The sequence below is a fragment of the Mytilus trossulus genome, chromosome 3 (genome assembly GCF_036588685.1).
Source record: "Mytilus trossulus isolate FHL-02 chromosome 3, PNRI_Mtr1.1.1.hap1, whole genome shotgun sequence".
Classification (NCBI taxonomy): domain Eukaryota; kingdom Metazoa; phylum Mollusca; class Bivalvia; order Mytilida; family Mytilidae; genus Mytilus; species Mytilus trossulus.
The window spans coordinates 29,327,302-29,340,875 of record NC_086375.1 but is presented as its reverse complement, the minus strand read 5'-3'; the positions used below and the strand labels follow the sequence as shown (position 1 = coordinate 29,340,875).

The following is a 13,574-nucleotide window of genomic DNA, read 5'->3' as shown; positions in this document are numbered from 1 at the left end:
AGCTAAGTCTTCTACTGGAGGTATCTGCATGACGACCACGTAGTCCTCGTCATCCTCCTCTTCACCGTTTATTAAACGTTTATCATTACATGTACCACGACGAATATCCTGCGGAGGTTCTATGAGTGGATTATCTTTCCTGACTAGATATCTGGCATCTAAGAACATTCTTTGGTTCGCCACGCCCAAGTAAAGGTTCAACTTTGTATATGTTTCATGTTTCTCAATAATGCGGAAAGGCTTGCTGTTCCACGCATGCTGAATTTTGGCCCTTCCCTTCGGATGATTTCTCAGAAAAACTCTGCTTCCAACCGGAAGTTCTTTATTATCGACCTTTTTATTCAAAGTGGTCTGTCTCGATAATGCTTGCTTCTCAGTTCTGTCAGCAGCCAATTCAAATGCTTGTTTTAGATTGTTAAAATGTTCAGTTATCCATTCTTCCTTCTCAAAAGTTACTTCTTGCTCTGTTCCTAGAAGTTGATCTAATGGAATTGTTGGCTCTCTTCCGAAGAATAAAAAATACGGTGAATAACCAGTTGTTGAATGGGGTGTACAATTATATGCATAAACTAACTCTGGAAGTAGTTCTGGCCATCTGCTTTTCTTGTCGGTGGTTCGTAGTAAATTATGCATGGTTCGATTAAAACGTTCACAAACGCTATTTCCCTCTGGATAATACGGCAATGTTTTGGTTTTCTTCACACCATAAATTTTTCAAAGTTCGTGTATAATCTCGTTTTCGAAACTTCTGCCCTGGTCACTATGCAAGCGTTGTGGAGCCCCAAATCGGATTATCCATTCCTTCAATAAGATCCTTGCAACTGTTTTTGCCTTCTGATCTCTAGTCGGAATCGCTTGAGTATACTTTGTAAATATGTCGGTTATTACCAATACATTTTCTAATCCACCAACTCCTCGTTCCAAAACGGTAAAATCAATAGCTACTACTTCAAGTGGTCTCTTTGCAAGTACGGATTTAAAAGTAGTTTTAACTGTCCTGCCTAATTTTCCAACCTTGCATCTCTCGCAAGTATCGCAGTAGTCTGCTATCTCAGTATACATATACGGCCAATAACATTTTCCTCTGATAATATCAAATGTTCGTTCAAAACACTGGTGTCCCATTCCATCATGCGCAGTATTTAGTACTTTTTGTTTCAATGCATTTGATAGTAACAGCTGTTTAGCGTTTCTATTTACCTTGTATAATATTCCATTCTCCTTTTTCAAATATTTCGTAATATTAACCAATTTTCGGACTTCCTTAGTTTCTCTAGCGAATTGTCTTTTTGTTGCTGTTTGGTCACCATTGAGATAAAGCATGAGTCGTTTTAAAGTTGGGTCAGCCTTTTGCAATTCTGCCATTTCAACTGGGTCAAAAGTTGGCAATGATGAGGCGATTAACGGTGGACATCGCAGCAATGACACGTCAGGCTGCTCCCCATCAACTCTGTGCTCGTTTAGGACAGCAGTTTGTAGCTCAACTGGAAATAATGTGCTGGGACTTTCAAAAAGTTGAACATCCACTGTTTCAAGTCTGACTGTCTCTATAGTGTGGTTGGTTTTACGACTAAGAGCATCCGCATTAACGTTCGTGCGACCAGAACGATATTTCATTGTGAATTTGAATTGTGCTAGCTCGGCTACCCATCTTGTTTCTGTAGCTCCTAACTTGGCAGTGGAATTTATGTAGCTTAATGGATTGTTGTCGGTGAAGACAATACATTCAGATCCTATCAAAAGGTCTCGGAATTTCTCGGTTATGGCCCATTTCAGTGCTAACAATTCTAACTTCATACTGCTGTAATTGTTCATATTTTGTTTATTTTCCCGCAATGATCGGCTTGCATAACATAGTACTACTCTACCATTCTCTTGGTCTTGTGATAGGATTGCTCCAAGCCCGTTAAAACTTGCATCAATTTCCAAGATATAAGGTTTGCTGAAATCTGGATGTCCTAGTACGGGTGCAGTGGTTAGTTTAGCCTTCAGCTCCTCAAAAGCTTTATAACATGTCTCATCCCATGCTCCGATACCTAACGGATTATGTTTCTTTCTGCGCTTTCCCTTTTTCGACTTGCCTTTCCCTTTTAACAACGCATGAAAAGGACCGCTTATTTTGGCGAAATTTGCAATAAACCGACGATAATATCCTGCTAATCCTAAAAATCCCCTCAATTCTGTATCTGTATTGGGTTTTGGCCAGTTCGTGACAGCCTTGATCTTCTCATCGTCTGGTAACATACCATCGGCACAAATCAAATGACCAAGGTATCGTAGTTTTTCCTTAAATAACTGACATTTTTCAGGTTTAACTTTAAGGTTATTCTCTCGGAGTCTTGATAAAACCATCTCTAGACGTTCAAGTGTCTCCTCAAATGTTCTGCCACATACCAAAATATGTCCAAATAAGTCAGTATGGTTTGGAAGTTTTGATCTCCAAAAATCTTGTCCATCAGTCGCATAAACGTTCCTGGGCTTCCAGTAAGTCCAAATGGCATCCGAAGATATTCATACAGTCCTCCTGTTCCTACTCTGAACGCTGTCTTCTCTACATCTTTCGCAGCCATAGGCAACTGATAATATCCATGGGCAAGGTCCAAACTACAAAAGTACTTTGCAGCATTCAGATCTAGAGCATCAAGAGCTTCCTCAATTCTTGGCAACGGATAGGCGTCTTTTCTAGTTTTAGCATTGAGGCCTCGGTAGTCTACGCAAATTCTTAACTTTCCATTCTTCTTTGGGACTACAACAACAGGTACTGCATACGGACTGGATGACTCGCGAATTACTCCCATTTTCAGTGCATTCTGTAGGTATTCTCGGACTTCCGACCACTGATTCGGAGGAATCCGTCTATGCGGTACTCTGATTGGTACGTCATCTGCCGTTGGTATTTGATGTTCTATCTTATTACAAAATCCTATATCATCTTCGCCTTTACTTAATGTGTCGCTGTATTTTGATATTACGTCTTTCAATTGCAGTTGCTGTTCGCTTGTTAAAGATCCGACATCCATCTTTCCCAAATAATCATTGTTGGTAACAGGACACGCTGTTTGACTGTTAACTTCTGCTGTCTCTTTGTCATGTGCGGAGTCGTTTTGGGTCATTACACATCCAATCATTGTTTTGGGTTTTAATTTGATGTTTGTGTTGCTATAGTTGCAAATCTGGACAGGAATTCTGCCATCTTGTCTTACCGAAACGACAGCCGATGCTAACTGAAAACCATTCGGCATTGTAAGTGTAGTATTTTCCTCTACAATACAATCTAGAACGTGCCCCTTTGGTGCTGGCCTTGCTTGAGCTTCTATCATCTTAATAGTACCTGCTGGTATTATAACTGTTTGATCATTCGGAATTCTAATGTTGCTTTTGTATGAAATTTCAGTGGCATTCATCTCTTCATACAAGGTCAAGATATGTCCCCATTTTTCTGGTAACTTTTTTATACTACTACAAACGTCTCGCATACCTCTAAAGATATTAGAGCCAATAACGCCTGGTACCTTCCTTTTTCGTTGTTTCAATGTATTATCATCAGGGTCTTTGACGATCAGGAATCCCATATCTTTAAAAGTATGTTCAAGAGCCCGCAGGTCGCATTCAATGTACCCAATATAAGGTATGTTCCCACCATTTGCAGCTGATACTCTCAATATATCGGTGATATCTACAAAATTCCCCAAGATCGATGCATGGCGCCTATAAAAGGACTCCGTAATGGTTGATACTTGTGCCCCCGTATCCAACAAACATCTTATTTCGATATCATTTAATACAATCATGGCCTCTGGACATAGAATAGTAGGGCTTTCTATTTTAAGAATAGTAGGGCTTTCTTTTTACCTGTACAACACACATTTACTGAAGTAATTAAACCTTATCAACCATGTCAACCTTATTAAAATGTTTCTTGTATGCCATGTCATTAGTTTTGCAAACCTTTGTTTACATTTAATTGAAATAACCTTTTACTGCAACTTTGGAAAAAATAAAACCATAAAAATACTGAACTGAGAGGAAAATTCAAAACAACACATTCCCTTTTTTAAAAAGTTATCAAGGATTGCTTTGAAAGTTCTATAACCATGATTATCTTAACATACATAGAAAATGAACTATTGGATATTAACTGACATATTCCTGACTTGGCATAGGACATTTTAAGATAAATGGTGGGTTGAACCTGGTTTTGTGGCTAGCCAAACCTCCGTGATTTATTGCAATGTTAAAGATACCGCTTGATAAAATGTCATTTACTATATATGACTGGAAAACAGTGGAAGAACATGAAGAAGTCTTGTGTATTTTAATAAAAAAAAAAAAAAAAACATTCAAACCTGAAACTAATGAATACAAATCGTGTTGTTTTTACCTCGTAGTATTATTTTTTCTTCTTCTTTCCGATGTGTTCATGTTAAATGTACATATTAGAAACAGAACTAAATGAAAATGTTCACGCACAGAGAAGAATATATAGTTTATCTAACTAGGATTCGTAAGAAAAAAAGTTAAGAAGAATAGAAATAAAATGCATTTAGACGAACCTGAACAAGGAATACGTTGTAAAAAAAAGACAGAAGATTAAAACGATGACACCCCCCGCCCCCTCAACCCCAACCAAAAAAACCCCACAAGAATAACAGGCGATACCACGAAGGCCAAAATTATAAATAAAAACACGATATCATTTATTAAAAAAAATAGCATTCTTACACAACACAAAGAACTATATTCAATTTACCACACACTCTCAACCGAAAAATCAGAGATGAAATCTTATTTATAGGAAGTTAAGGTAATCCAAACGAGCTCCCTTGCACCCATTCTGTTGATCATTACACACAAATATCCGCAATTGCACTTGGCAATGATTAATTTTCACATTAACGACTGAGGAATATGCAATTTTTGAAGAATTTGAAAAATTTCCCTGCATACTATTTTTTGGACTTTAACACTAATTTAATCCAACGAACATGATATGGCTAATTTCTCACTTCAATAACTGAAATCATGGTTATATTACATGTCAATATGTATCATACTGCTATCACTTTCCGAGGTGCTTTAGGTGTTTGGTAATTCGGATTTTTAGACATTATAGGACTTTTAGGAGTTTGATAATGGTTGCCGGGAATTTGGTAATGAGTTTTATCATTGTCTTTTACCACTTTTGCTGATCTAGGCACTTGATATTCATTGGTTGTACGTATTGCTTGATCTGTTTCAGCAATTTTGTCTTGTAGTATTATTTCATTTGCAGGGTTGTGCTTGGTAGCGTTGTTTGGCAGTGTTAAGAACAAACTAGTTTTGTTTTGTTGCGTGACAATGTTTTCATCCACAGCAATAGTGTTTGCATTGCGATTTGGTAGTGTTGATGACAGAATAACTCTGGTTTGGTGCGTCATGTTTTCATTCACATTCATTGATTTTGTTACCGAGTCTTCTGTTTTTGGCGGCTCGCCAAAGATCGGCTTAGGATTCAAATTTTCATTTACAACAGAAACAGCGTATGGGACCACCGACATTCGATCAAATCGACTTGCTTCTTGCGAATCTTGCCTGAAGTATGCCGTATTCCTCGACTGCCCCGGAGCACGTGACATCCGTCGTTTGTTACCGCCATCAAATACATCAGAAATTCTTATGTTGAAATCATTATTACTAGTCATTCTGACCGGTTCTGGAGGTCGGGTCTTATGTCGCAGTCTACGTAAGACATGGCACATGATTATAAAAGCTACTGTCATGACAACGAGCATCGTAAAGGCCAATGCACCAATGTAATATATGGTTATCGAGTACACATAGTCGGACGACGCTGTACCTGAAAGAAGAACAAACTAAATGCAATATGATTTGATTTATTGTTATTTTTTGACGACGTATATATTTTTTGACGACATATATATTTTTCATTCAACTTGAATTAATGCCGTTTCATAATCTTTAACACAAGAAAGAATGAGTTTTTGCACGTTTAAATACGTCTTTTTTTATATTTCAAAAGCTGTCACTGATTTATTTTTTGTCAGTTCCTTTTTTTCATTTTGCTATGGTGTTGTCTGTTTTTTATGTACTTTTTGCGCTTTTGGTATTCTATATATGTTTCCGAACATGAATATTCGTGATATAGTGTTACAGCTTACAAGGCAGCTTTTGAATCCACGGGTTCTTAGGGTCGTGTAAAACAATCTTTAGTTCTCTTCGTAGTGTTTTTAAGACTATTGTTTTTCTTTTTGTTGCTGGTCTCTTTACCGTGTTGTTGCCTGTTTCTTCTTAGGATCGAATTAAAGCTTATAGTAGATCATCGGTATATATTTCCGCATATAGAATTTTCTCAAACTTTTCTAAAATGAAGATTTTACTATGCTTTTTCAAAAATATAATACAAAATGTGGGTCATCGTGCTACTTGTCAAGCTACGAGTCGTTCAAAATTGCCAAAATTTGCTCAGATCGTTCAACAGCACATTTTTGTTCATAAAAAAATGTATGATATAGAATTTTGAAATAAAATAAGAGTAGACAGGTTTCATAAAATGCTTTAAGAAAATAAAAATAAAAGAGAATGTCACTGAATAATAATAAATTGCAAATCTGTCTCAAAATTTACAGATTTGGACAAAATACTAAACCGAATGTGTATTGAGATTGTACAATCAAAATATGGCTGTATATCATGAATGTAACTAAAACACATTGCGAACGGAAAACAACTTGAAAAGAAAGAATGAGAAAAAAAACTGTCATATTTGTGACTACGTATACATATAGGATTTCCTAATGTAAAAAACGGTGGATTTATCCTGGTTTTATAACAAGCTTCACCTCTCACTTTTATGGTAGTCGCATACCATTATATTGACAACAATGTGTAAAAAAAATGCATAACAGGTAAACATGTCTTTAGTAGCATCATTGTTACACGTAACTTATTTTTTTGCACATGACGAGATTTTGATGTGACTATCATCTGTTTAAAATTTTTCCTCAGTGGTCAGTATGTTTTGTAATTTAACGTTTTTATTTTAATGTTAATTTACAGCGCACAAATCAGGGTAGTTGGTTTGAATTTTATATTGAAATCAAAGGATCAAACTATTATACTACCTCTAATTTTTTCATGGATAATAGTGACCTCTCAAAGGTTACTGTCATAAAATAAGCACGTGTCGACAGATGGACGAAAATTGAAGAAGCAAAATTACCAAAACGTGAAAACTAATTTTTGGTTATGAGCAAGGTGTATTTTGAACACAAACTTGAACGGAAACTTCAATTTTCGTAACCATTTTCAACAATGCGCTCACTGCACTACAAACCGTATGTTATATAAAGAAACAATTTTGAATCGCAAATACACGAGTGCTGTTATAAAATGCAAAACTAATCTTACAGACGAACCTTGCAAACCAAACTTTAAAATAGAGCAAGGTTCTCACTGGTTTGCAAACGCCTTACATCCCCGTAATGATAAAACTGTTGTTTAACAGTTTAAAAAAATATATAATATATATTACAGGTAAAGGATAAATTATCTAAAGATACACAATAATGTTAACTGCACAAGGGTGGGGCTCTTTTAAAAGTCATTTTAATGGGATGTATACCATGAACAAACGAAACAAAGTTTGTTTTCAAGTGATTTAAATCGACTTAGTTTAGCGTCCTTGATTTGAGTGTGGTTAAATGTCGGTTGAATTCTTTTTAAGTACGGAATATCTACATCGTGACATTTTGCAGTCATCAATCAATGAGTAAGTAAGTTTAATATGTATTTTCTTAACTAATCTAGCAATACTATTAGCCTACTTATATTGGAGTCTGTGCTTGAAGATATTGAGGAAAAATTTGTGATGTCATCTCCTATTTTAAATGTTTCCATGGCTACCTGAAAAAAAAGAATAATGATACACTCTTAATTTAAATATTATGAATATATAATTTAATATTTACATACATACAAATGTTGAATGTTAAATTTTGACAGGAAAAGGTACTTGACGACAATTAATTCAATAATTTCCTAGAAATTAAAATCTATTTTGATAATAATGGTCCTGTTTTTAGGGAAATTATTTTTTTTTGGCAATTTTTTAGTTACATTACAGTAAATTAATATTTTCTCTCAGTTGAACTACCATAAATAAAGCCTATTTTATTCAATTAAACAATTAACAATGATTAAGAAGCTCCATGAAAATTGTAAATTTTCAGTCCATATTTCTTGTAGGATCAAAAAAGAGGTAAGGATAGTCGACACAGATGATGATTCAGGATTTTAATTAGGAGAGCCTTGATAAACAAACTTCTATGCATTAATTATATATGTAGCATCATATGAAGAGCCCAAGCCCGATGTCCTCTCTAAATCCACTTCGGCGTAACTGGAACGGACACGAATAGACAGACCAACAACCTTTAAATAAAATTTAAAACAAGCAAACAACATGTTAGTGTCCACGTGATTTCATGCATTCATTAGTTATGTTTTGTATTATGTTTTCATTTGATTTCATTTTGGGTTTTACCTCTTAAACTACGTATAATTCTGCATATTTACTAACTTCGCTTGCTCTACATAATTATTATAATGTTTATATTTTGAACAGCAGAAGTTAATAAGTTAGTAAAACTTATGACATCATATATCTATGTCTCTTTGAATAAATAAAATATTTTTTTAACTTAACAAACTTTCAAAATAAGACAATTGCCAATACCAGTTATATCAAACACTTTAAAAAAAGGTTAAAGCAAAATTACTTAACTCCAAAGTAAATTAAAAAATAAGGAAGACTAAGGCCATGTAGGTGAGTAACCAAAGACAAACGTATTAGGTTAATAAAACAATAATAGGGACCAAGCAGCTAAATATGTGTAAATATAAAAAAAAAGAAGATGTGGTATGATTACCAATGAAACAAATCTCCACAAGAGACCAAATGACACAGAAATTAACAACTTTAAATCAGTTGAAACGTCAGAAAAGCACTTAAAAAAAACCACTTATGACGTGGTTTCTGTCTGAGGACATCGACAAATTAGCGTCTAAAACTGACATTAAGCTTCAGGTGCTTGAAATATTGATACAGAAATCATGCATTCTTACATGTATATTATTACGTTTCATCTCGGAGTATATTCATTCCATAAAGCAATGCCATTAGTTTTTGCTGACGTGTTTGGTACTTTACATTCTTGTACTATTTTTTGATAATGTCAAGCAAGCGGTGTTTCGTTAGCAGTGTATGTCTGAAATGAAAAATAAATTCAATAAGCAGCACCGTTATACAATACGTAGTTTTCGATAACATTTATTTATTTTTGTTCGTCGTACCATAGAAAACTATGTTTAAAGTGACCTATAGACCCAAAGGGTTGGGTGTTCTAATTGTTGTTTTTATATCTCACTGTATTATATAATATTTTGTGAACAATACATGTCACTATAATAAATAATTTACTTACTTACTTATACCAAGAAAAAAATTCATACATAAGGCGACCGAGATATAATGTGATTGATTGATTGATTGGTGTTTTTTAAAGGTACTTTCAGCATGAGTGTCCCTTTTTTATTGTTGGAGGTTTCCGGAGTGCTCGGAAATAATCACCGATTTTCGACAAGAAAAAAGAGCTACCCGGTTCAATTCATGTTGGAACAGAGTGCCCTTACAGGGTTCGAACATCCAATCGTGGGGTTGACAGGCTAGTGATACAGGTGTTAAACTATTTGGGCCACTCGACCATTAACACGTGTTATTGACTGAAGCACATGATTATTTTCCCGCTGTGAGCCTTTGACATTCCTGAGTGTTCTGTAAAGCTTTTGAATACGTCACATAGTAACCGGTTTATGATGACGTTGTTGAGGTTCCAATTGGGGATAAAAACGTCGTATATACCCCGGCAGTTTCCTGAATATATACTGACATCCCTGTGTTGATATCCAATCACAAACCTCGACACATTGTAATCCGTAATATAAATACTTATCCACGTCATATATATCAAAGAATGGCTATTTTGTGCTGTTGGATTTTTGACCCACGGAAATATATCTAAGAACTCAATTTGTTCCATTGGGATTAGGTTTATGAATTTATTTCATTTAAGAATGACTGCAATATTTTTTTTTCTGTCTATGAAGGAATAACCTTTATATGAAGAAATTAAGATTCATTAAGGCAAAATGGTATAATTGGTTTTCGTTCTATGAAGAAATACTCAAAATGTGGTGCACACTTACGTGTGTTATTTAAAAGTGTGCACAACATTTGTGTGATTATGTCCTGAAACAAAAACGTTGATGACGCCTCGATCAAAAAACAAATGTATGTCTTTGGGCTGATAGACAGAGCAACTTTCAGCCATTCAGAAGACGTGTTACATCAAAAATTTACTGAATTATAAGTAAATAAAGCTACTTACAATACAACTCCGGACAGACACGATCGCATGTAATGTGTAAGACTTTTTAATCGAAAGTCTGACCTACTTCTAGTAAAATTTAACTATAGCTAAATTAAATGTTTAGAGATACATGTATACTAACAGATTATATATAAAAAAAAATGTAATTTATCTAATATTTCAACAAGTAAGTTGTAAACAGGATTTGACGTAAGCAGTTCTTCAAATTTAAAAAGTCATTCATTTATAAGCAAAATTAAAAATAAAGTGTTACTGTATCACACAATCTTGTTCATTTGATATGCACTTACTCATGAAAAGAAATAGATATTCTATTTCGAATACTGATGTATCAAGTGATTGTCAAAACGGAAGTACTTAGTGATGGTTATCTATTCGACTAGCGACCGTACAAGAACCTCATTGGAAGTCAAGGTTGATTACCACACCCTATAGTATCTTCCGATTTTCATGCACACTTTATTCTACATCTGTATCTATTTAGTTTAATTTCCTGTGTTATGATTTGCGTACTGTTTTCCGTCTCTCGGCAGGATGTTTGATTTCTTAATTTCACTAATTTGTTTTCATTACACCCTTGGTGTCTCTTTTTTTTTTAATATAAAACTTAGAACGAGTGATAAACAAATAAGATGGTTACTAACGATATTTCTAAAAAAACCTGTCGAATGCACTGAAATGGTTTCAGGTAAAGACTCAACGAAACAATTGTATTTATTCAAATGATGTTTCAGATGTAAAATGTTTTACAGGTTTTGTAAACCAATTCACAATTTCAGAATTTAAAGGACGATAGTAGTTTCATTGTTCTTACCGCCAAAATCAAAATAACCTCACATCATTGGTTACCATTGCTTAATTAGAGGGATGTTAATAGATATCAAAGGTAACAGGCTTATAATTGAATATTGTTTTTCCTGTGTAAACCATTTAAGGTTACCAAACATTGCAATAAGGGCAACATTGTTAAGATACGAAGCTGTGAACAATTTAAAAATAAATCTTCACTACAACTCACAAAAAGAAAATATGTTTACATGAAGATATTCTTGAAAAATAAAATAATCATCACTTCGGATAGAGAAATGAAGTTAAAGTTTATTTAGAAGCTAATTTCAATTTCTTATAAATAACTGAGTTTCCTGTAAACTGATTTCAATCAAATTTTCTTTAGATTAAAACAAAAGATTCTCCCCTAATTAAAACAAAAATTTGAAATTCATGACGTCGCCTTATTACAGATAACTGTAATACACATGTATCTTAATTATTGACATCTTCTCTAAAACGATCTTTTCGCTATTTTTCGATTGTTAGTTGATATAAAAGGAATTTAATGACTGTACTGTTTGTGTTGGTGTGTGTGTATCAAGAAATAACATATAAAGATATGTGGTACTCATGTACTGAAAAATCCGCGTAGAAGGTTATTTAGAAGTGTTTTTGACTGAATCAGCTCCTCCGTCAGATGAGTCCTTTTAAGATTCTAGAATTATTTTGTAATCTGCAAATAGGTATACGTGATATTCTATACTGATATTATTTATGAAATTGGGAATGGCAGTTTGGAATGTGTCGAAAAGTAAACAAACCGACCAAAGCGGGGAAAACATCCGAAGCCATTAATAGGTCTACAACATGCCAGAACATCCCGCACCTGGAGGCTGTCTTAAATTGGTCCCTAAACAAAAACTAGTTCAGTGAAAATTAACGTCATACTTAACTTCAAAACTTATAAATGATTAAAATAAAAAATCATGCAAAACTAATAAAGGCCAGAGGCTGATGACTTGGGACAGGTAAAAATATGCTTTACTTTCAGATAAATTATTTTATCAGTAAATGATCCCAAAATTGGACCAATCGTGTTGTTTATAGAAAATAGCTTAATTTATTATTTAAAACAAGATATTAAGATGTAGTTTAGTTCTATAAAGAACACAGAGCGCGGTATTTTTCTAACAAGTGCTTTTGATTTGACCTTCCTATCCTTCCATAGATTAATGTATATTTAAACATACTGTCTAAGAAATCCATCTCTTTTCAGCGCGGATCTTAGTGCTTGATGTGTGATATATAACTAAGTATTCTTATCAAGTCATACATCTTACCTATCCTTCGGGTAGCTAGGTGTTTATCTATGATTACAAATGAGGTTAAGCTAGGTGAATAAATTGTCTCACCCTGTTTTGAAATTGTTATAGCTGCTGTTAACGTTAAAATAGTGTCTGCGAGAGAATTCATCACACAATACGGCAATTTATGGCGTCAAATAAAGTTCTATTCAGGATAAAAATTATAAAGGAGAGTTACGACGTTAAAAATAATCAATAATTTCAAACCATAGTTTCTTGTTTTTGGGAAAAGTAACTTTCTGAAACAGAAACCTAAAGATCAATCTACAGGTCAATAAGTGTTTAATGAAAACCTTTTATCTATACTATAGACGAGGCTGTTATTCATAAGGAATCTAGACAAGTTTAAAAATAAATTTGAAATAGACTCACGAAAATCTGTCACCTATACGAAATTGCCGCAGTGACAAAACTTTTACCCTGACTTTTAACAGGCTCATGAATATGTTTCAGAAGTACTACTTTTTGCATGCTATCACCTATAGGCAGGATTTTCCGTTTTGGTTTATTACAGATACGAGTCTTTATGTCATGTAACTGAAGTAAAGTTACTTTTTTGAAAACATACATGTAAGTGTTAGCTAACTCCTTAAAATAAATACTCTTGTTAGATTAATGATATTCCAATTATGTTGTAATCCACTTATACATGTACATTGGATTTTATTGCAAACACCATAGTCATCATCAACTTGACATACAGACTGAATATACTGCACATGTTCAACGTTCACTAATTCTTAGAAGTCAATTGCTATGTACTTAATATATCATTAACAAAGATTAAAAATAATGTATAAAAAAATTTATCTGCACTTACCATCATTTAACTCTGAAACAACATTTTGAACGGAAACGGAATGAATTACATAAAATTTCAAACAAGGAAATTAAAGAAATTACAATGAAAATGAAAGGTCAGATTATAGGTCAAGTGTTGTAATTTTTTATGAAAACTAAATGTTTTGCATAATATTGTAGCAAAGTATTT

General features: G+C 33.9%; 1 protein-coding gene across 3 annotated transcripts; it reads right to left on the bottom strand.

Moving 5' to 3' along the window:
* Positions 1 to 4,684: 4,684 nt before the first annotated feature.
* On the bottom strand, positions 4,685 to 13,469 carry LOC134711183 (uncharacterized). 3 transcript variants are annotated; one of them, XM_063571638.1, is made up of 4 exons: positions 13,404 to 13,469; positions 9,124 to 9,266; positions 7,824 to 7,902; positions 4,685 to 5,836 (listed from the first exon to the last, which is right to left on the bottom strand). In XM_063571638.1, exons 2-4 carry the CDS (start codon positions 9,142 to 9,144, stop codon positions 5,049 to 5,051), a joined length of 888 nt encoding a protein of 295 aa, XP_063427708.1. In that variant the 5' UTR covers positions 9,145 to 9,266; positions 13,404 to 13,469; the 3' UTR covers positions 4,685 to 5,048. The 3 variants fall into 3 exon arrangements, with proteins under 3 accessions (XP_063427708.1, XP_063427710.1, XP_063427709.1); XM_063571640.1 differs by having other exon boundaries at positions 9,138 to 9,266; XM_063571639.1 differs by lacking the exon at positions 13,404 to 13,469 and adding an exon at positions 10,446 to 10,552.
* Positions 13,470 to 13,574: the final 105 nt, after the last annotated feature.

Coding starts and splice junctions, on each gene's coding strand:
- LOC134711183 (XM_063571638.1), bottom strand. CDS start 9,144: ATGAAACGTAATAATATACAT. Junction 7,903..9,123: donor TGAAACGTAATAATATACAT/GTAAGAATGCAT, acceptor CTTTTTTTTCAG/GTAGCCATGGAAACATTTAA. Junction 5,837..7,823: donor AAGCACAGACTCCAATATAA/GTAGGCTAATAG, acceptor TTCTTCTTTCAG/GTACAGCGTCGTCCGACTAT.